This window comes from Geotrypetes seraphini, chromosome 3 (genome assembly GCF_902459505.1).
Source record: "Geotrypetes seraphini chromosome 3, aGeoSer1.1, whole genome shotgun sequence".
NCBI classification, from domain to species: Eukaryota; Metazoa; Chordata; class Amphibia; order Gymnophiona; family Dermophiidae; genus Geotrypetes; species Geotrypetes seraphini.
In genome coordinates, this window is record NC_047086.1 from 341173770 (window position 1) to 341198163 (window position 24394).

At 47.8% G+C, this 24394-nt stretch overlaps 1 protein-coding gene and 1 non-coding gene across 2 annotated transcripts in view; both read left to right on the plus strand.

Annotated features, from left to right (window-relative positions):
• The window catches only part of WDR43 (WD repeat domain 43), a 160472-nt gene that overhangs the window by 22361 nt on the left and 113717 nt on the right, over positions 1-24394 (plus strand). The window contains exon 3 of the mRNA XM_033935972.1: positions 5338-5459. Coding sequence (XP_033791863.1) covers positions 5338-5459 — 122 coding nt within the window. The remainder of the gene's footprint in view (positions 1-5337; positions 5460-24394) is intronic.
• On the plus strand, positions 17065-17143 carry LOC117358340. Its single transcript, XR_004539035.1, has one exon. It is a non-coding gene; the product is annotated as a small nucleolar RNA SNORD53/SNORD92 (small nucleolar RNA).

Genomic DNA, 24394 nt, shown 5'->3' on the forward strand with positions numbered 1-24394 from the left:
CCCTTCGCTTACCACCTAACCCGGTACTCCAACAGGCCTTCTTCAGGAACCTGGAGACCCCCTACATGGTCACGGCCGTACCCTCCAAAATGGAGGCCAAGTACCGCACAGTACCTTACCCGGTATTCGAGCAACCACAGCTCTCCCACCAATCGCTGCTAGTAGAATCCTCCTTGAAAAAGGCTCACCCGTCCCGGGTCTCAGCAGCAGTCCCCCCAGGCCGAGAAGGCCGAACCCTGGACAAGTTCGGCAGGAGACTATACCAAAACGCAATGATGGCCTCTAGGGTGCAAAGCTACACTTTCACCTTCACATCCTACCTCAAACACCTCATTGGACTATTGAGAGCCTTTGAGACTGAACTACCGACCTCCCGGCAAGGGACGTTCGGCCTGCTTTTAGAGTCCCTCTCCAACCTGCGTCTTCATCTATTCCACGTGGCCTACGATGGCTTCGAACTCTCCTCCAGAGAAGCAGCCTTCGCTATCGCCATGCGCCGACTAGCTTGGCTGCGCCTGGTCGACATGGACCCCAACTTACAGGACCGGTTGGCTAACCTCCCCTGTGTGGGAAAGGAATTGTTCGATGACACTATCGAGGCAGCTACAAAACGCCTCTCCGAACATGAACGCTCGTTTGCCTCCCTTGTCCGGCAAAAGCCCAAACCGCCAGCGGCCAGGCCGTATAGGGCCCCTCCGCGCCGCTACCCACAAAAGTCCACCCCTGCTTTCTCGCGGCCCCCACCCAGGCGTCCGCAAGCCCACCACAGGGCCATGCCCAAATCCCAACCGCCTGCGACCACTAAACCATCCCCGTCCTTTTGACGGGGCATGCGGAAGGGGGCGGGCCCTCTCCGCCATAGTCCCAGGCCTCCTTCCCATCGGGGGTCGACTCAAAGCCTTTTACCCTCGCTGGGAACAAGTCACGTCGGACGCATGGGTCCTTGGCGTGATCTCATCAGGGTACTCTCTCAACTTTCGGGCCATTCCCCCGGACAACCCCCCAAGGAATTGCCCTCCCAACCGGACTCAGCTATCCCTACTCCTCTCCGAAGCTCGAGACCTGCTTCGCCTGAGAGCAGTGGAGAAGGTTCCCCCCGACCAACGGGGGAAGGGCTTCTACTCCCGTTACTTCCTGGTACCGAAAAAAACGGGAGACCTACGCCCAATACTAGACTTGAGACGCCTCAACAAATTCCTAGTACGGAAAAGTTTCGGATGCTCTCACTACCGACACTTTACCCCCTGATCGACGAGGGCGACTGGCTCTGCTCCCTCGATCTCAAGGAGGCGTACACACATGTCCCAGTGCACCCCGCTCACCGCAAGTTCTTGCGTTTCCAAGTAGGGGACTGGCACCTACAATACCGAGTCCTCCCCTTCGGACTAGCATCATCACCTCGGGTCTTCACCAAGTGCCTCGTGGTGGTAGCGGCAACCTTACGTTCCCAGGGCCTCCAGGTATTCCCCTACCTGGACGACTGGCTAATCAAAGCCCCGTCCAGGGAAGGGGTTATCTCAGCGACCCAACAGACTATTACCTACCTACAAAGTCTGGGGTTCGAAATAAACTTCCCAAAATCTCAACTACGCCCCTCGCAGTCCCTACAGTTCATCGGGGCCACGCTGGACACGGTTCGCCTCCGTTCCTTCCTCCCCCCTCCGCGCCGGGAGGCGTTAGTAAGTCTGAGCCGAAGGATCTCCCTGCTGACCTCAGTATCAGCTCGACAGATGATGACCCTCCTGGGCCACATGGCCTCCACCGTCCATGTCACACCCTTCGCTCGCCTCCATCTGAGAATCCCTCAATGGACCCTGGCGTCTCAATGGCGTCAAGACCGGGACCCGATCGACCGCTCCGTGACAGTGACTCCTTCATTGCAACGATCGCTCCGCTGGTGGGGCGACTCTTCAAATCTTTCCAAAGGTTTGCTCTTCCTCACCCCACCCCACAGCAAGGTACTCACCACGGACTCGTCGGAGTACGCTTGGGGAGCCCATCTGGACGGCCTACGCATCCAAGGAATGTGGTCAGCACAAGACCGTCGCTGCCACATCAACGTGCTAGAACTTCGGGCCATCTACCTCGCAGCTGTAGCCTTCCAACATCTGCTCCACGACCGAGTGGTTCTCATCCGAACCGACAACCAGGTAGCGATGTACTACGTAAACAAACAAGGAGGGACAGGGTCTTGGTCCCTTTGCCGGGAAGCCCTGCGCCTCTGGAAATGGGCAATCTCCAACAACACCTTCCTTCGAGCGGTGTACATACAAGGAGAACAAAACTGCCTGGCGGACAGACTCAGCCGCCTCCTCCAGCCACACGAGTGGTCACTACACTCTCAGACCCTACGAGGGGTGTTCGAACAGTGGGGGACACCTCAAATAGACCTGTTCGCGTCCCCTCACAACCACAAGCTGCCTCTCTTCTGCTCCCGGATATACTCCCCGGACAGGCTCGAGGCCGACGCCTTCCTCCTCGACTGGGAAGGAAGGTTCCTGTACGCGTTCCCGCCGTTTCCCCTGATACTGCGGACGCTTGTCCATCTGAAAACAGTACAAGCCACCCTGATCCTGATTGCCCCTCGCTGGCCACGCCAGCCGTGGTTTTCCCTTCTACTTCAACTCAGTGTCAGAGATCCACTGCCTCTGCCTATGTTTCCCTCTCTACTGTCACAGGGTCAGGGTTCACTGTTACATCCCAATCTTCAATCTCTTCATCTGAATGCTTGGTTTCTCTCCCCCTGACTGCTCTCCCCGTGTCTCAATCAGTCAAGGAGATATTAGAGGCCTCTAGAAAAACCTCGACGAGAACCTGCTACTCCCAAAAGTGGACCAGATTCTCAACCTGGTGCTCCTCCCACAGCCAGGACCCGGTGTCGGTCCCCGTCCCCCTGGTCCTTGACTATCTACTCCAACTATCTCATTCCGGCCTAAAGACCAACTCCATTCGAGTACACCTCAGTGCGATTGCGGCCTTTCATCAGCCCCTGGAAGGGAAAGCCCTCTCGCTCCATCCCTTAGTCACTCGCTTCATGAAGGGTCTGCTGAACGTCCACCCCCCTCTCAAACCTCCCCCGGTGGTTTGGGACCTCAACGTGGTTCTGGCTCAACTGATGAAACCCCCATTTGAGCCACTAGACAAATGCCATCCAAAATTCCTCACTTGGAAGGTAATTTTCCTACTCGCGCTCACGTCCGCACGGCGGGTTAGTAAGCTACAAGCTCTGGTAGCGGACCCACCCTTCACGGTATTCCATCACGACAAGGTGGTACTCCGCACCCATCCAAAGTTCCTACCTAAAGTAGTGTCTGATTTCCATCTCAATCAGTCCATCGTCCTACCCGTGTTTTTTCCCAAGCCCCACTCTCACCCCAGAGAAGTGGCGCTCCACACTCTTGACTGCAAAAGAGCGTTGGCCTTTTACCTCCAACGCACTCAGCCACACCGGAAAGTCCCACAACTGTTTCTGTCCTTCGACCCAAACCGGTTAGGCCACCCAGTTTCCAAACGCACCTTGTCCAACTGGTTGGCCGATTGCATCTCCTTCTGCTACGCTCAGGCTGGTCTCGCGCTGCATGGTCGAGTTACGGGACACAAAGTCCGAGCGATGGCAGCTTCCGTAGCGTTCCTCAGGTCCACACCTATCGAGGAAATCTGCAAGGCTGCCACGTGGTCTTCGGTTCATACCTTCACCTCCCACTACTGTCTGGACTCCCTGTCCAGAAGCGATGGCCGGTTCGGCCAATCGGTATTGCGAAATCTATTTGCTTAAATTGCCAACTTCCCTCCATCCCTCTTCAATAAGCTTGGAGGTCACCCACATGTGAGAATATCATGCCTGCTTGTCCTGGGATAAAGCACAGTTACTTACCGTAACAGGTGTTATCCAGGGACAGCAGGCATATATTCTCACAACCCGCCCACCTCCCCAAAGTTGGCTTCTTGGCTAGTTAAGTGAACTGGAGACCACGAGGGGATGCACCCCCTAGTGGAGCAGGAAGGCACGCATGCGTGGAGCAGCAGAGCAAACTTTAAATCTTCAATCAAGTTTGCTTGAAAATGCTTCCGCATCGGGGCTCCGTAGATGACGTCACCCACATGTGAGAATATATGCCTGCTGTCCCTGGATAACACCTGTTACTGTAAGTAACTGTGCTTTACAGCAATTTTGTAAATAGTTTCCTTATTGTCTATGTCAGACGAGTGGGTTATTTTTCTCTGCCAGCACATAGAGATGGAGTAAAAAAAGGGCTCATTGTTGACTTTTCTCCTTATAATGGCTGGTGCTGCCTTTGTATCCAGTAGATGGGAAGATATGTGGATTGGTACAACAGGATTCCTAAAAACCAGGACAATGGTCTCCAGGTTGTCCTTCCCTTCATCTGATTTGCTTCAGCCTATGTAATCACGAGTTAACTGGCATTAGAAGTTGATGAAGATGCAGGGGTTCTTGTGGGCAGAGTCGATCTCTTTTCAGAAGATAATTGCGGGCAGAGGCCTTATACCCAAGTACTTAGAGCAACAATGCTGGGAGCTTTCGTGGCTTCCTCTTACCTGGTCTAGGTAGAGCTGAGGTATGTCCCACTAGTTTGGACTAGTCTGTCATGGACGATAGGGAAGTTGAAAACCTTAAATGTACTTTTTAAATTTCCTTTCATAGTGTTGCCAGACCAGTCTAGCAACCAGTAAGCTGCCATTAGTATTTAGACTAACAAGATCAGAAAACAAACTGAGTTTGTGCTTGTTCATAGCTAATAGTCCCTTGATTCTGGTAAAATTTCTTGCCTGGTTTACTGATCAAGGAGAGGTTTTTTGCCTTTAACAGGTTTGGTTTTGATGGTCTTTCAGAAGCTCAAGCAAAACATTTTTTTGTTGTATGTGGGCTTTTTTTAAAAATGGGGTTCTTAGTCTTGACAATGGGGTTCTTAGCCTTGCTGATATGCAGAAGGTAATACCAACGTCCTGTAAGGAGAGTGAAGTCAGCTCTGAGTTTTCTCTATCTTCATCTGCTGGCAGGGGAACTTTCTTCAGTTGTTTGGACTGGTCTGGCAGGAAGATGAGGAAAGGGTATTAACAGGTAAGTTGTGTGGGGTTGTTGGTTTTTTTTTAAGTTCACTTTATGCAGTGAAGCCTTTTATTAGGTAGAAGTTTGGATATAAACCAATATTAACAGTGTTTTCTAATTATGCTGTCTAATGGAGCTTTTTAGCTTGACAAAGATAAAGGTCAGTTTTTTATGGTGTCTTATATTCTGTAGTACCCATAAGCCATGTGATAGCGTTTGGATGGTGGCTCTCTTGTAATCTAACCAGTTTTGTCATCTTTTTCTTGCAGACTGGTGGCCATAACAGTAAGGTGAACTGTATAAGGTGGCAGAGAGTCAACAGCTGCTTATATAGCTGTTCAGAAGACAAACACATTGTAGAATGGAGCTCACAGACATGCAAAGTCAAGTGGTGAGTGAGCAAGAAACATGTAGACAGTCTCAATGGAAAAGAACCATGTGATATTCTAAAACTCTGTGAGACAGTTTGTCAAAAAGTGTGTGGTCCTGAAGTAAGGTTTTTTGGCACCCTTCCATTACTACTACATAACCATTTGTATAGCCCCTCCATCACTACTAAGTTGCTAGCGTACATCCTTTTAAGGTCTGTGCTGAGCATTTCCTGGCCTTGGGTTTCTCTCCATTTTTGTCTTTCATTGCATAACACAGGGCTTGACAATGCCTTGTTTCCAGGGGCATCTTAAACTTTTTGCGTTGATGCATTTTTATTTTGTGGATTTCTTTTTTATCCCAGGACAAGCAGACAGGTATTCTCACTAGTGGGTGTTGTCATCCGACAGAGCCCCGATGCAGATGTCTCACAAGCATACTTGCTTGAAGAAACTTCAGAAGTTTCGAGATGCCCGCATCGCGCATGCGCGAGTGCCTTCCCGCCCGATTCTCCGGGCGTGTCTCCTCAGTTCTTTTCTTTCCGCGGAGCTGAGAAGTTTTGCTTCAATTCTCTGCTAGATACCATGCATCTGCCTCATCCTCCTTCCCAGTCTCTTCGTCTCCCTCTGCACAAGCTCCTCGACCAGACCTTCATGCGATGTTTTGAAACACCGTACTTTATTCCCGCCGTTCCTGGCAAACTGGATGCCAGGTACCGCACGGTGCATCACAAGGGGTTTGAGGGCTCTCAGCTCTCTCATCAGTCCCTGTTGGTCGAGTCCTCCCTCAAAAGATCTCATCCGTCCCAGGTGTATGCCTCGGTGCCACCGGGCAGAGAGGGCCGGACCATGGATAAATTCGGGAGGCGCATCTACCAGAACTCGATGATGGCATCCAGAGTTCTCAATTACACTTTCCATTTTGCAACTTATTTGGAGTTCTTCCTGCCTGTGCTTCGGAAGTTTACACCTTACATTGAGTCTCAGGCTCGTTTTGAATTTGAGGAGGTGGTCGCCTCGCTGTCCCAGCTGCGCCTTCAACTGATAGCAATCCTCCTATGATGCCTTCGAACTCTCGGCACGAGCTACTGCCTGCTCCGTGGCCATGCGTCGTTTAGCCTGGCTTCGAACCATTGACATGGACCCGAACCTCCAGGACAGGCTTGCCAACGTTCCCTGTGCGGGTGCTGATTTGTTTGATGAATCTATTGAGACCGTGACGAAGAAGCTGTCGGATCATGAAAAATCTTTCCAGTCCATCCTTCGTCCCAAGCCTAAGCCTGCTCAGTCTCAACCTTCTCGACCGCCCTTGATCTACCAGCGGCGTTATACTCCCAGGCAGGCTCCTGCTGCGAGACAACCAGCGAAGAGACAGCCTCCACAAAAGGCTCAGCAAAAACCTCAGCCTTCTGCTGTCCCTAAGGCTCCTCAGCCTTTTTGACTCTCTGGTAGGGAGCATAACCAACACCGTTCTGCTATCCCCTGTCTTTCCAATTGGGGGTCGCCTCCATCATTTTTATCATCGATGGATGGCTATTACCACCGACCTTTGGGTCCTTACCATCATCAGGGAAGGATATTCTCTTCAGTTCCATCGGGTCCCCCCGGACCACCCTCCAAGAGAGTATCCTTCCAACTTGACCCAGACCACCCTTCTTCTTCAGGAAGCTCAGGCTTTGCTCCGGCTTCGGGCCGTCGAGCCAGTCCCTGTGGACCAACACAACCGCGGGTTTTACTCCCGGTACTTCCTTGTTCCGAAGAAGACGGGCGACCTGCGTCCAATTCTGGACCTCAGGGTCCTCAACAAGTTCCTGGTCAAGGAGAGATTTCGCATGCTGACCCTTGCTTCTCTCTACCCCCTCCTCAAGCAGAACGACTGGTTATGCTCTCTGGATCTCAAGGAGGCCTACACTCACATTCCCATTCATCCGGCCTCTCGCAAGTTCCTCAGATTTCGGGTGGGACATCTACATCTACAGTATCGAGTGCTTCCATTCGGCCTGTCCTCGTCTCCCAGAGTCTTCACGAAGTGTCTGGTGGTAGTGGCCGCTGCACTCTGGAACCAGGGTCTTCAGGTATTTCCCTACCTCGACGACTGGCTCATCAAGGCTACCTCGGCTCCTGGGGTCATCTCGGTGACCCTAACAACGATTTGGTTCCTGCAGAGTTTGGGCTTCGAGATCAACTTCCCCAAATCTCATCTGCAGCCTACCCAGTCTCTTTCCTTCATCGGGGCGGTTCTGGATACTATTCAACTCAGAGCATTCCTTCCTCCACAGCGCCTGGATGCTCTTCTTCATCTCTGCCAGTCAGTGTCTTCTCGCCCGTCCATTTCAGCGAGACACATGATGGTTCTCCTGGGCCACATGGCCTCTAAAGTTCATGTGACTCCTTTTGCCAGACTTCACCTCAGGATTTCTCAGTGGACCCTGGCTTCTCAATGGACACAGGTGTCAGATCCTTTGACTCGTCACATCTTAGTCACTCCTGCTCTTCAGCAGTCTCTACATTGGTGGATGATCTCTTCAAATCTATCCAGAGGTTTGCTGTTTCACACTCCTCCCCACCAAAAGGTTCTCACGACCAATTCCTCGACCTATGCATGGGGAGCTCATCGGGACGGTCTTCGCACTCAGGGCTTCTGGACCAGTGCGGACCGGCTGTGCCATATCAAACTTCTGGAACTCAGGGCGATCTTCAATGCTCTTCAAGCGTTTCAACATCTGCTTCACGACATGGTGGTCCTCATTCGCACGGACAATCAGGTCGCCATGTATTATGTCAACAAGCAGGGGGGCACGGGCTCGGCCTCCCTCTGCCAGGAAGCTCTCAGAGTCTGGGATTGGGTGATCCGCCACAACACCTTCCTCAAAGCTGTCTACATTCAGGGGAAGGACAATGCCTTGGCGGACAACTTAAGTCGTCTCCTCCAGCCTCACGAATGGACCCTCCATTCCAGGCCCCTTCATCAGATCTTCTCTCAGTGGGGGACGCCTCAGATAGACCTCTTTGCTGCCCCCCACAACTTCAAACTACCTCAATTCTGCTCCAGGATCTACACTCCTCATTGCCTCGAGGCAGATGCCTTTCTGCTGGATTGGGGGAATCGCTTTCTGTATGCGTTTCCTCCATTTCTTCTCATTCAAAAGACTCTGGTCAAATTGAAATCCGACCATGCCACCATGATTCTGATAGCTCCTCGGTGGCCCAGACAGCCTTGGTACTCCCTTCTACTTCAACTCAGCAGCAGGGAGCCGTTCCTTCTTCCAGTGTTTCCTTCACTGCTTACTCAGCAACAAGGATCTCTACTCCATCCCAACCTGCAGTCTCTCCACCTGACAGCTTGGTTCCTCTCAACGTGACTCCCCGTCAGTTTTCCAAGGCGGTGAGGGATGTGTTGGAGGCTTCCCGGAAGCCTGCTACTAGACAATGCTACTCCCAAAAATGGACTAGATTTTCTACCTGGTGTGTTTCTCATCGTAAGGAGCCTCAGCGAGCCTCCATGTCTTCTGTTTTAGACTATCTTTTACACCTCTCTCATTCTGGCCTCAAGTCTACATCGATACGAGTCCATCTGAGTGCAATTACAGCTTTCCATCAGCCTCTGCAAGGGAAACCTCTCTCTGCTCATCCTGTGGTTTCCAGATTTATGAAAGGACTTTTCCATGTCAATCCTCCTCTCAAACCTCCTCCAGTGGTTTGGGATCTCAACGTCGTCCTTTCCCGACTTATGAAACCTCCTTTTGAGCCTCTCAACAAGGCTCCGCTGAAGTTTCTCACTTGGAAAGTGGTTTTTCTGGTTGCTCTCACTTCTGCTCGCAGGGTCAGTGAGCTTCAGACCTTAGTGGGGGATCCGCCTTTCACAGTATTCCATCATGACAAGGTGGTCTTTCGCACTCATCCGAAATTCCTGCCTAAAGTGGTCTCTGAATTTCATCTCAACCAATCCATAATTCTTCCTGTGTTTTTTCCAAAGCCTCATTCTCATCCTGGAGAATCAGCTCTTCACACTCTGGACTGTAAACGTGCTTTGGCTTTCTACCTGGATCGCACCATACCACACAGAACTGTTCCTCAACTTTTCGTTTCCTTTGATCCGAACAAGTTGGGACGCCCTGTCTCGAAGCGTACCATCTCCAACTGGATGGCGGCTTGCATCTCTTTCTGCTATGCCCAGGCGGGATTACCCCTCCCCTGTAAAGTCACAGCCCATAAGGTCAGGGCAATGGCGGCCTCTGTAGCCTTCCTCAGATCGACACCGATTGAGGAGATTTGTAAGGCTGCCACTTGGTCCTTGGTTCATACATTCACCCCTCATTATTGTCTGGACACTTTGGCCAAACAGTATTACAAAATTTATTCTCCTAAGTTGCCAACTCTCCCACCATCCCATTGAGGTTAGCTTGGAGGTCACCCACTAGTAAGATAACCTGCCTGCTTGTCCTGGGATAAAGCAATGTTACTTACCGTAACAGTTGTTATCCAGGGACAGCAGGCAGCTATTCTCACGTCCCATCCACCTCCCCTGGGTTGGCTTCTCTGCTAGCTACCTGAACTGAGGAGACACGCCCGGAGCATCGGGCGGGAAGGCACTCGCGCATGCGCGGTGCGGGCATCTCGAAACTTCTGAAGTTTCTTCAAGCAAGTATGCTTGTGAGACGTCCGTATCGGGGCTCTGTCGGATGACATCACCCACTAGTGAGAATAGCAGCCTGCTGTCCCTGGATAACAACTGTTACGGTAAGTAACATTGCTTTTGTTGCATTTTTTTTGCACCAATTTACATAGAATCATTGAAAAATGAAGGCAGATATAAGATCATATTGCATATCTAGTCTGCCTAATCATGCCATCCACTATTTCCTCCTCTCCCTTAGAGGTCCAACTTACTTGTTCCAACCTTTCTTGAATTCAGATAAGTCTTCTTTTCTTCCACTGGAAAGCTGTTTCAAGTATTCACCGCCTTTTCTGTGAAAAAGTGCTTTCTGAGGTTACTTCTGAGTCTGTCCCCTTTCACTTTCATCCTAACCCTCTCATTTCAGAGTTTCCTTTCAGTTGAAAGAGACTTGCTTCATGTGCATTAATGCCACATAGGTATTTAAACATCTCTATCATATCTCGCCTCTTCCGCCTTTCCTCTAAAGTATATTGAGATTGTCTGTTCCCATATGCTTTGATGAAGATCATCAACCATTTTAGTAGCCGTCCTCTGGACCAACTCCATCCTATATATATTTTTTTGAAGGTGCAGTCTCTAGAATTGTACACAATATTCTAAATGAGATCTTGTCAGTCTTATATACAGGGGCATCAATACCTCCTTTTTCCTACAGGCCATTCCTCTTTCAGTGCACCCAAGCATCCTTTTAGCTTGTGCCATAACCTTTTCAATCTGTTTGGCTAACTTAAGTTCATCACATACTATCACACCCAACTCCTGCTCTTTCATGCACAAAAGTTCTTCACCTCCTAAACTGTACCATTCCCTTGGGTTTTTGCAGCATAAATACATGAACCTTGCATTTTTTAGCATTAAATCTTAGCTGCTAAATTCTAGGCTATCCTTCAAGCTTCACTAGATCCTTCCTCATGTTTTTCACTTCATCAGGGGTGTCTACCCTATTGCAGATTTTGGTATCATCCACAAAGAGGCAAATTTTACTAGCCAGCCCTTCTGCAATATAGCTTACAAAAAATGTTAAAAAGAATAGGCCCAAGAACTGAACCTCTGGGCATGCAACTGGTAACGTCCCTTTACTTAGACGTCACATTTCTGTAGCGCTGTTCATTAAAACATACTTGGAGTGATCTCCAATTTTATTGTTACCCTTTTGTCACCTTCCACTCAACCAGTTCCTGACTCTGTCCGTCACATTGGGGTCCATACTGAGAGCCCTCAGTTTATTTATTAGATGCCTGTGTCGAACACTGTCAAAGGCTTTGCTAAAATCTAAGTACTTCTTAATAAATCTTGGAGCACAACTGATAATCTTTCCTGTAATAATGCTTGAGTGCTCAACCAACACAGGATACACTCATTCAGAACATAAGAATTGCCACAGTGGTCCATCGTGCCCAGCAGTCCGCTCACACTGCGGCCCTTTGGTCAAAGACCAGTGCTCTAATGAGTCCAGCGTCACCTGCGTACGTTCCGGTTTAGCAGGAACTTGTCCAACTTTGTCTTGAATCTATCCCCTTTTAACTTTAGAGAGTGACCTCTCGTTCTCCCTACCTTGGAGAGGGTGAACAACCTGTCTTTATCTAAGTCTATTCCCTTCAGTATTTTGAATATTTCGATCATGTCCCCTCTGTCTCCTCTTTTCTAGGGAATAGAGGCCCAGTTTCTCCAATCTCTCACTGTACGGCAACTCCTCCAGCCCCTTAATCATTTTAGTCGCTCTCCTCTGCACCCTTTTGAGTAGTACTGTGTCCTTCTTCACGTACGGCAACCAGTGCTGGATTCAGTACTCCAGGTAAGGGCGCACCATGGCCCTGTACAGCGGCATAATAACCTTCGCCGATCTGTTCGTGATCCCCTTCTTAATCATTCCTAGCATTCTGTTCGCCCTTTTTGCTGTGCATTGCGAGGACGGCTTCATCGACTTGTCGATCGGAACTCCCAAGTCTTTCCCGGGAGGTCTCTCCAAGTACTGCCCCCGGACATCCTGTATTCGTGCATGAGATTTTTTTTACCGATGTGCATCACTTTACACTTATCCAGGTTGAACCTCATTTGCCATGTTGCTGCCCATTTCTCGAGCTTGATTATGTCACGTTGCAAATCTTCGCAATCCCCCTGTATCTTCACTACTCTGAATAACTTCATATCGTCTGCAAATTTAATCACCTCGCTCGTCATATCAATGTCCAGATTGTTTATAAAGATGTTGAAGAACACGGGTCCAAGCACCGAGCCCTGCGGCACCCCACTGGTGATGCTCTTCCAATCCGAGTATTGTCCATTTACCCCACACTCTCTGTTTCCTATCCTTCAGCCAGTTTTTAATCCACGTATTTCACCCTCGATTCCATGTCTCACAATTTTCCGAAGTAGTCGTTCATGTGGAACCTTGTCGAACGCCTTCTGAAAATCCAGATATACAGTGTCGACCAGGTCACCCTTGTCTATCTGCATGAGTACTCCCTCGAAGAAGTGCAGCAAGTTTGTCAAACAGGATCTTCTTTTGCTGAAGCCGTGCTGGCTGGTCCTCATCAGATCGTGTCCGTCAAGGTGATCAATGATGCGGTCCTTTATCAGTGCCTCTACCATCTTTCCCGGTACCGAGGTCAAACTCACCAGTCTGTAGTTTCCAGGATCTCCCCTCGAACCTTTTTTGAAGATCGGCATAACATTTGCTACCTTCCAGTCTTCCGAAATCTTTCCCGATTTGATCGACAGATTGGCTATTAGTTGAAGCAGTTCAGCTATAGTCCCTTTCAGTTCCTTGATGACCCTCGTATGGATGCCATCCGGTCCCAGGGATTTATCGCTCTTAAGCCTATCAGTCTGCCTGCATACCTCTTCTAGACTGACCATTAACCCTGTCAGTTTCCCGTTTTACTTCTAGCATATAGCCTGATGGGTTCCGGTATGTTGTGTATATCTTCTTTGGTAAATACAGACGCAAAAAATGTGTTCAGTTTGTTGGCAATGGCTTTGTCCTCCTTTAGCACTCCCTTTATTCCATGGTCATCCAATGGTCCCTTCCTTCACGGGTCATTTCCCCTTGATATATCGAAAGAACGGCTTGAAGTTTTTTGCCTCCTTGGCTATTTTTTCCTCATAGTCTCTTTTGGCCCCTTTTACCGCTTTATGACACCTGCATTGATGTTTGTGCTTATTCCAGAGAACAGCTGCTGTGTCGGGGCCCTTTTGTAAAGGAAAATTTTGGCTACTGGCAGAGCCGCACTCAAGTGGCTAAAAAGCCGCATGCAGCTCGCAAGTCGCAGTTTGCTGACCACTGTCCTAGCATAAAGCAAAGTTACTTACTTATTTTAACAGGTGTTATCCAGAGACAACAGACAGATATTCTCACATCCCTCCCACCTCCCCTGGTTAGCTTCTTAGTTTGCTTATGGAACTGAGATGCCGCTTGCTTCAGCGGGTGGGAAGGCAGTCGCAAAGTTTCTTAAAACTTAACGTGACACTTCACTTTTCATACTGTCTGTACCGGGCTCTGTGGATGACATCACCCATATGTGAAAATATCTGCCTGCTGTCTCCGGATAACACCTGTTATGGTAAGTAACTCTGCTTTTTGGGTTAAAATAAGTAGCATTATTGTTCTTGGATTTGTCTGAGCTGAGTAGTGAGTGGGTAGTGATCTCAGTTTTAGACAGAGATCCTACTTTTTTAATCAAATGCTTTTATGATAGTTATTATAGTACTTGCTATTATTTTTTTTTCATGTTTTTATTTAAATGAATTTTTTTTAACCTTTTTTAAAAAAAATTATTTCTAAACTGCTTAACTAAACTAGAAGGAATTTTTCAAATAATCACAGAACTTACTGCAACATAAGCAATTTAAGGAAAATAAATGCTAAGAACAAAACATAATTTGGGATATTTCATATAACCATATGTTCCTCTGTAATAAGAAATGGGGTCAATAAACAAGGAAATCCTTACAGTGAGGATTCAAATCTGAGCTCTTCTTTACACAGATTAAATCTAAGCTGTTTTTGGGTCAAAAGCCCCCCCAAAAAAGTTAAAATCATAATTTATAGAATTTCTTATGCTGTTGCTGCACTAGATGATTTGTCCCTGTCCTCTGCAGTCTTTTATTTATTTACTTCATGTCCTCCCCATAGAGCTCAGAACAGGTTACATCAGTGGTCTCAAACTCGCAGCCCACCAGGCACTATTGTGAGGCCCTCGGTATGTTTATCATAATCACAAAAGTAAAATAAAACAGTTTCTTGATCATATGTCTCTTTAGCTATAAATTACAATATTATTATTAAGACTTAGCTAAAAGGAAAGATTTATAAACTATAAAAAGTTTTACCTCAAGCAAAATTGTCATTTCTTTAAAAAGACATTAACTATTTTCTCTGAGGCCCTCCAAGTACCTGCAAATCCAAAATGTGGCCCTGCAAAGGGTTTGAGTTTGAGACCACTGGATTACATGTTGACATTCATAGTGATACAGTATTACCTTACATAGGGTTACGGTTTACACTCACAGGGTTACATTAATAGTACATAGGATTACCATTTAGCCATAGTGTCATGGCTTTTCAATCAGGATGCGCAGTATGTAGAATCTGATAGTACAATCTAACACAAATATTCCATAGGAGTTGAACTATGTTTAGGAAACATGACTGATACAATTAGCTGCTGTGACAATCTAACACAGGGGTGCCCAACGCGTCGATCACGATCGACCGGTAGCTCAGGAAGGCAACATGAGTCGATCGCAGAGCCCATCCCGGGCTCTGTGATAGACTCGTGTTGCCGTCCCGATCTACCGGGCCTATCAGCCTTCCTCTCCCTGAAGTCAAAGACGCCGACGCCGGGCATTAGGCTGTTTTTTTGTCATTTCAGGAGGGGGGGGGGCGTGGGGGTGTGGCGGCGGCAGCTGCCACAGCCTGAAAAAGAAATCATCCTGGCCCGGGTCGGTGTCATACTCCGGAACTTCTACCTCTTCCAGCAGCCCTCTCCCTTCTACCTGCTTCCAGCCACACCCCCTGCTCCGCGGCTCTCTTCGGCAACTCAGCAGCAGCGATCGACACAAGCTTCTGACGTCGGGGCCTACCCTCTGCGAGTCCCGCTTGTTTCAACTTCCTTTTTCCACAAAGGCGGGACTCATAGAGGGAAGGCCTCGATGTCGGCAGCTTGTCTTGATCACTGCTGCTGACGAGTTGCTTAAGAGAGCCGCGGAGCAGGGGGGTTTTGCCAGGTGCAGGTAGAAGGGAGAGGGCCAGATGCAGGACTTGTGGGTGAGGGAGCAGAAGAGAGAGAGAAAGAGAGAGGGGAGGGAAACAAAAGGAAATATTTCATACTGGGCTGGGCCGGAGTGGAGGGAGGGTGGAAAGATTCTGGCTACAGGGTGCATTAACAAAGGAAAAGGGGGGAAAGCTGAAAATGGAGATAGTGACACAAAGAAGAGAAAGAGTAAGCAGGACCTACTGAATAAGGATAGAGATACAGAGTGGACATGAAGAGGAGGTGAAATAGAGACATAGAAGTAATGCTGAAAAAGTGGGGGGGGGGAAGAAAAAGACATTGAAAGGGTAAATGGTGAACATGGGGTAAAGACAAGGACAGAGACAAATGAAGATTCTGAAAAAGTGGTGAGATAGGGATATAGATGAGATGGACACAAAGAAGGGTGATGTGGAAAATAGGTGGAATGGTAATTCTGACAGACACAGAAGGGAAATGCTGGATCAAGGAGAGATGGGGCTCAGACTGGATGGAATGAGGAGAAATGCCTTGTTGGCCCAGAACTTCCTCTCCTACGTCAGAATTGACGTCAGGGAGCGGAATGCTGGTCAGCGCGACGCTTCTGCAGGGAAAGCTTGGGACGGCGGTGGCTTGGGGGCTGTTCCCCGATGGCGGTGGCAGCAAACCGAGTGGCTTGGGGGAGGGCACGGAGAAAGAAAGAAAGGGGGCAGACAGGGAGACAGAAAGAAAGGGGAACAGGGAGACAGAAAGAAAAAGTTGGGGGAGAGAATGAGGTCTGGAGGAGAGGAAACATACAGGAGGCTGAAAGAAAGGAAGAAAGATTGGATGCATAGTCAGAAGAAGAAAGTGCAACCAGAGACTCATGAAATCACCAAACAGCTAAGGTAGGAAAAATGATTTTATTTTCAATTTAGTGATCAAAATGTGTCGGTTTTGAGAATTTATATCTGCTGTCTATATTTTGCACTATGGCTCCCTTTTACTAAACCGCAATAGCATTTTTTAGTGCAGGGAGCCTATGAGCATTGAGAGCAGCACGAGGCATTCAGCGTAACTCCCTGTGCTAAAACCTACTATTGTGGTTTAGTAAAAAGGGAGGGGGTATATTTGTCTATTTTTGTATTTTGTTACTGAGGTGACATTGCATAGAGTCATCTGCCGTGACCTCTTTGAAAAAACCCGGAATATGAATAATTAACATTTTCTCTGCCTTTCAGTGTGCTTTGTGTTTTTTTTTTATTTTATTGTTTGTAGATCATTTTGACTTAGTCATTATAAAAGTAGCTCGCAAGCCCATAAAGTGTGGGCACCCCTGATCTAACAGATATGTTGGGCAAAGAAGTAGGTTTTTACAGCTTTCCTAAAGTTTAGAAGGCCCTGAAGGGATCTGTGAGGAGGTAGATTATTCCAAAGGTTTGGTAGGAAATTAGAGTAAGAACTTTGGGGGGGGGGGGGGCAGTTTGGAGCTGGAGAACATGGCCTGGTGGTATTTCTAGTCATATTTCATCTTGGGGGTGTAGGATGGAAGTTTGTGTGAGAAGTAGTTGGACACCATGTTGTGGAAAGATTTATATGCTAGCACTAAGCCCTTGAAAATGCAGCATTTGGTTATGGGTAATCAGTGGGCCGACATCAGAGCTGGGGAGACATTTAGCAGCATTTGGTGTGTAGTCCTATGTATCTTAGGCCCAGGATTGTTTGACTATAGGTGGCTTGCTATGATGATTACCATATAGGTTTCGCTTACTTCTGAAAAGTAATGAAGATGCCTTTCTCTTGGCTGTCTGAGCAGGCCACCTCTGACTAAAAGCATTAGTTTTGGAGAGTGCTGAGACAACTTAGTGGGTTAGGATAGCCCCTACACTAGACATCAGCAGTTTATAAAATATTTTGTGCATGTCAGATAAATTGTGTATATCAGTGTCTTGCACACATCCAGAGCCGCGGGGCACCCAGAAGTACACAGACGTCGATGCAATGACATTGCACATGTGTGATGTCATCATGCCAATGTCTGTGTGTGGGGGGGGAGGTGGGGGGGGTAGTGCTCTGCGAGAAGCACGTACTGTTGGCAGCCAGCCAGCAACTCGTGGCATACCTGCAATCTCTTGTCGCAGTACAGTTTGCGATTCACTGGTGTATATGGGAGATGCAAATTTTTCAATCAAGACAGTGGTGTCACAAGGACAGATGTGGCAACCCTCGATTCAAATGTGGTTGTACTACTGAGCTACCCTAGGTTGAAATAATATTTGGATCCAATTTTTATTGGATCAAACTTTGTTTACATCAATAACTTTTAATGTAAATATATTTGAATATGTTAAGATGTATTTTGCTGAAGAAAGCTGTTTCATTAAATCTGAATTTCTAGTAAGGTCTGGAAAGGGGTCCTTAGTTTAGCTGTTGATTCCCACGAAACTGCAGCAGGGTATCATTTTTATGAACTTGAGCTCCTCCCCTTCTGCAGTGGAGAACGGCTCCATCCTCTGTTGCTTTTTGTTCTTTTGGGGTGTTTTTCCATCAGATTTTTTGATTTCTTCATGACTTCAGTGCTGCTCACAGACCAATATCTTTGAGTACCTGTGAAACCAGCCTGCTTTGTGTCCCATCAGGAGCTCAAAGTTCATCCCTCTAGGAGTGGCTCGCCTGCTGATTTTTATCAGGTACTTGAGCACAGTCTGTGTGCGCCCTGAGTAAGAACCCCCTGGGTATTTGGGAGCTGGCTGCATAGTTTCTTCTGCCATTGCTACGTGAGGAATCTCGGGGGTGGGAGTCCGTGGTTGGAGTCAGTCCAACATGCAGCCAGAAGAATTCCTTCAATAAAGTTTGACAATTTGTGAGGCAGAAATCCTTTCCCTGCAGACAGGCTGTTTCAGGAAAGCAGTTACCAGAAGTCACAGTGAGTATCCCATTATTCCCTATGAGGACCTTCGTGTGTTTGGGGAGAGTGTCTGTAAATTATTTTTTCTTAGGGTTTTCCTAGGGTTTCTGAGGCTAGGATTAGGTTTCCCCTACAAACCCCCAAATCGCTGTGTTTTTTAAATTTTTTGTTCTGGTTCCAATGGCCCTGTTTTTGGCTTAATTTTCTTGACAGTAACCATCTTGGATTTTTAACAATCTATTTTTAACTTTATTTTATCTGCCTTATAATCACTCGTCTTTACTGGAGCCTCTCTAATGGATGCTCCAGGCCTTTCTAGCCTTGGATCTTGCATTTCTTCTGCATAGTTGCCAACTGAGGAGCGGCTGTGTTCCATGTGCTACAGGACACAGTAGGACAGGGTGGGAGCTTTGGGCTCAACCTCCAGTCAGTCCTCCAAGACCTTGGAACTCCCGAAAAGCTGGTCTAAAGTGAAGCGATTCTGCTCGGATGATCCGAGCAGCAATCCGAGTGAAATGCAAGCATATGGTGATGGACACATCTCCTCTTCTAGTTGTGAAAGTCTCAGGTCCACTAATGCAAGGCTTCTCCAATTTTGTCAGCCTTTTATGGAAAGCCTATTTAACTGGATCGGAAAGCGCAGCGCTGCACTGCCTTCAAGTGTGGCTGCTCCACCTAAGGGGATTCCTTCTCTCAAGCATGCGTCCCCTCCTTCAGAGCAGGACTTGGTTGATTGGAATTCCCTTTCAATGCCTTTATTATCGGAGGACTCTTTTGTGACTGTGGATGATGTGGGATCCCTTTCGGGGTCCAGTAGCCAGGGGGCAGAAGCGGAGACAGATCACAATGATGATCCCTGTGTATCGCCTTTTCAAGTAGACTTCAATTTCCCATGTCCTTTCTAACACTCTATTGAGGCTCAGTGCCCAGCAGCCATCCACCTCGTAGTACTCAGTCATGTGTGGCACTAATGCACAGACAAACTGTTTTCTTGCTCATTCAGGTCTTACCGTCATAGTCACTGACCAATGGGAGGTGCCTGAGGGCTCCCTTAAGGTGACCATTTATGTCTAGGCTCTATCCTATGGCACCAGATTTCCAGCAGCTGTTTGTAGCTGTTTGAAGCTGAAGGTGGACTCCGCAGTGGCACAAGTAACCAAGCACACCTCCCTTCCTAGTTAGGGTGTAGTGATGCTGAAGGATGCACAGGGACAGTAAGGTGAATGTGATCCTTCCAATGGATTCAACACCTCTATCCCCTCCCTTCAGCGCCCAGGTATGGGTCTGGCACCTCTCCCCTTCCCTCCAGCTCCACTCCATCCACCGCATGAGCCCAGCACCTCTTTCCCCTCTCTCCAATTCCCAGATCAGATCCAGCAACTATTTCCCTTCAGTTCCAGTAGCCCAAGCAACCCCCTTTCGCGAGTCCAGCAGCCAGGTTGCTGAACAAGATGAGTTCTTTAGGTTTGGGCGACACTTTAACCAAATGGGTTGGGAACTGGCTTGGAGGTAGGCTTCAGAGGGTGATGGTGAATGGCACTCCCTCCGAGATGTCGGAGGTGATAAGTGGAGTGCCACAGGGCTCCGTCCTGGGCCCGATCTTGTTCAACATCTATATAGAGAGACCTGACAGAAGGGCTTCGAGGCAAAATAACATGTTTGCCGATGATGCCAAACTGTGCAATGTAGTGAGCAAAAGCACAACAGACAAAAAAGCAATGACAGACGATATGGTGCATGACTTACTTCTGCTGGAGCACTGGTCTAGGTCCTGGCAACTCAGTTTCAATGCCAAAAAAAATGCAAAGTCATGCACCTGGGAAGCCAGAATCATGCAAGATCTACACCCTAAATGGCGAGATCCTGACAAGAACTGTAGCAGAAAGAGACTTGGGAGTGATTGTCAGGGAAGACATGAAGTCCGGCAAACCAAGTTTCCTCCCTCCCTATTGCGGGTCAACATCCTCACTCCAGATCATGGGTCAAAACCAGCAGAAAACTGCGATTCCCCTGGGTTGGTCCCTTTGCGCCTCCCGGGTTGGGCCTACCAGCCTCTTAGAAGTTTTGTGGACGTAGAGGAAACAAAGCATACAGGGCTGCTCCGGGACTTTCTTCCTACCAAGTCTCTCCTTCCGATGTAACTTCTGAAAAATCGGAGCTACTGGCACTTTCGTGCAAAGATCCCTTTCTCAAGATCATGGAGGCTGGGGTTTCTATGCGCACCATTCTATCCTTGTTTTGACAAAAGTTGTTTCGGGTTTCCATGTCAATCAAGAGGTAAGATTACCAAGGTTGTAGTCTATAGCAGTGGTTCCCAACCTTTTTGACGCCAAAGTGCGCTTTTATAGAAGCAAATTTTTCCAGGGACCAGGGGAGGGAGGATTCAGGGTGGGTTCGTAGGGCAGTTTTATACACAATGTACATTACTTTTCTATTATTATTGAGTTATAATATCAAAATGGAAATTATTCAACTTACCATAATGCAGAATCAGTGGGAGCCCTGAGCTTGTTTTTCTGCAACCAAACGATCCTATCTGGAGATAATAGAAGACAGTGACACGCATGCAGAAGAACCACGACGACCCCGCCAACCCATCCCCCTGCGTACCTTTCCATCTCTCCCTTCCATCCCCCACATGCAGCAGGACCCCAACCCATCCCCCCTGCGCACCTTTCCATCTCTCCCTCCTATCCCCCATGTGCAGCAGAACCCCGACGACCCTGACAAACCCCCTTGTGCATCTTTCCATCTCTCCCATCCACCAAGTGCAGCAGGACCCTGCAAGCCCATCCCCCTGCGCACCTTTCCATCTCTCCCTCCCATACCCCATGTGCAGCAGAACCCCGATGACCATGAGGCCCCGACATCCATCCTGAAAAGCAGCGGTGGTGGCAGCAGCAGCACTGAACAGGCTGCTTCGCTGCCTTCCCCGCCAAGGCCTTCCCTCTGCCGCTGCGGAAGCAGAGGGAAGGCCCCGGGGAAGGCAGCAAAGCAGCCTATTCAGTGCTGCCACCGCTGCTGCTTTTCAGAACGGAGGTCGGTGGACCAGGGGTTGGGGACCCCTGGTCAATAGGATCAAAGAAGAACCAGATTCTGAAAAATTTGGATGTGAGGAAAGTCCTTTTACGATATCTTGAGGTTATCAATGAGTTCCGGCTGTCTATCTTTTGTTCTTACCAGTCACTTGATGCGGCATGCTGACATCCAAAGTCATGATTTCCAAATGGATCCACAGCCAGTTCATCAGCATATATTGCCTGTGGAAAACAGTCATCAGTCTCCGTGAAGGCGCATTCGACTAGGAGCATGGCTTCTTCATGGATGGAAGCTCGAGTGGTTTCCCTGGTCTGCCCTACATATTTTCCAAGTTTTACAGAGTGGTTGTGGCAGCAGGGGAGGATTCCTCTTTTGGGTCCTCAGTGTTACTAGCTGGTGCAGAGGTTCCGCCCTAGATTTCTGGGACTGCTTTTATACATCGTGTCCATCCAGAATTATTGCACTAGAAAAAAGAGATTAGGTTCTTACATTGCTAATATCTTTTCTAGTAGATAGGTGTCATCCTGGAGCCCTGCCCTGTCGGTTATCTCCTTCACCTGCCTACTGTTTCAATCAGAAAGTTTGAGTCCAAACTGAAATTTTAGATGTCAGATAGACCTGAAGGCTATGAAGGTTAATCTATTGCTATAATACATTGGGGGAATGTTTGAGCTCCATAAATGTTTCCAATTCATTGGATGTTTTGATTGTTCAATTGCAGTGCTTGACGTTTGTTATATTTTCAGAGCAGAACAGAGTTGTAGTTCAGGGAGTTTCACTGTACCCCTGTTTCACATGTGTTTCAGGGCTATCGCCTGCTTTGGTACAAACTGAAGGGGGCAGCAGAGCCTTGTGTTGAAGGAGGAGGTGTTGAAACGCTGGAATGGATTCCTTCTGCACAACTCGCAAGCATGGAAATACCAGTCCATCCAGAATGACACCTATCTACTAGAAAAGATATTAGCAAGGTAAGAACCTAATCTTTTTGGGGTTGTAAAAATATATATTGTACATATGCTAAAGTAGTAAGATTTTATAACCATAGGGTATACAGCTATCTTAGCTATGAATAATATGGTATAATGTACACTTTATGGTAAATCTAGGTTTAAATCCATTCCACCCTGCTATGCTCATACAAGAGGTCAGCTCCATGCAGATTTGTTTTTAAGTCCTTGTTTATTGAAGGGGAAAATGAATGGTGTTGGCCATATCCAGAGCACCCAGAAGATCATTTCATGATATAGTACTACACTTATGTTTTGCATATACCTTTTAGAGATTCAGTGCAGATTACAATAAGAAGTAACTAGAGAAAATATGGGAATTTATAAAATTTCGTTTAAAGATTTAATCTCTTAAAAAGTGACTGACTAAAGTTTTCAGTTTCTTCTTAACTCACATAATTCGTTTCTAATTTAATGGCATTTGGCAGTGAGTTCCAGATCTTTGCCAATTGATAAATGCATTCATTCTCTCCTGATTTCTTATTATGAACAGCTGAAGGGAAGCAGAGGTTCAACTGATGGTTTGAATGAAGGTGTCCAGCAGACAAAAGAAAAGACAGAACTGACATTAAGGACAAAGGGGCCAAACTATGAATTTTGAATATTACCATACATATTTAAACAGTGTTTGAGCCTCAATTACCAACCAATGCAATCGCCTTGATAAGGAAGATGCTCTATCCCATCTACTTATTTTAGTCTACCAAAGTGTTTTGCAATGTCTGCAGTTACCTTGCCAGAGTAGCCCATAAAAAGAAGATAACTGTAATCTATTTGACTATTTATAAGGGTATGAACAGCTAAACTACAGTACCTACAGAGGAGTTTTAATTTCCAGTCTATTAAAATCTCTTATACCTTCAGCACTATTTCATTTGGAAAAGAAACATTGTTCAGTGCAAGAGCATTATATGAGAAGCAGTGATAAGACAAATTCTATTGTAAGGCACTTTGGGCTAGATGCACTAAAGTCGACGATCGTCGCTAAACCTGTTTTCAGAGCTTTAGCAACGATCTCTATTGCTGACCCGATTTCACAAAATGGCTCACTGCACTTTTTTCCCCTCGATTGACCATTTCCCAATCCAGCCTTGCAAATTAGCTAAAACCCAAGCAAAGTAACCAAGAGATTGATGCACTAACATCACTTGGCTATGCAAAAAAAAATAAAACAGGGGTTTTGGCTGTCGGGAAAAAACGACAGGTTAGACCTAACGGTAACTGTTATTGACAGGCCTGCCTGTTTTTTTTATTTCATTTTTTTTCAGTGGCATAGATATTTTACTTGTTACACATGCAAAATATCTGTCCCATAAAAAATGAAAAAAAGTCTTCCACCGCCGAATATGGCCTTTGCTGATGACACCTGTCAAATGTGGCACGAGAGAAAATTGGCAGAAGGAATGCCCACTCCCTCCTGAAAAAAAAAAGGCAGGAGGAATGCCCACTCGCTCCTGCCAACGGAGGCCCCCAAAAGGCAGGAGGGATGCCCACTCACTCCTGCCAACAGAGGCCCCCAAAAGGCAGGAGGGATACCTACTCACTCTTGCCAATGGAGGCCCCCCCACCCGAACTATCCCTTCCCCCATCCTACTGAAAAAAAGGCAGGAGGGATGCCCCCTTGAACCCCACTCTCCATACCTTGGTAAACGTTGGGAGCTGGAGGGAAGTACGGTCCCGCCAGCTCTGAGGGCTTGCACGTGGAAAATGATGGGCCTTCCCCTCTCTGGTGCACCATGTAATGCACAGGGAAGAGCCTAAGGCCCTAATTGGGAGGGCACTTGGCCTTCGGTGGCAGTAGGTTATTGGGCATCCCTCCTGTCATATAGCTAGTGTGGTGGGGCGGATGGTCACTTGGCAGGAGGGAGTAGACATTCCTCCTGCCATATCACTGCCATGGAGGGGGGGTTGCATTGGCAGGAGGGAGTGGGCATCCCTCCTGCTGTATCACTGTTGTGGGGGAAGGAGTCAAATTGTCAGGAGGGAGTGGGCATTCTTCCTGCCGCATTGCTTGGGGGAGGGGTCGCATTGTCAGGCGTGAATAGACATCCCTCCTGCCATTTTTGCTACCATGTGGGGGGTCCACGGTGTCCTTACAGCAGTGACAGGAGGC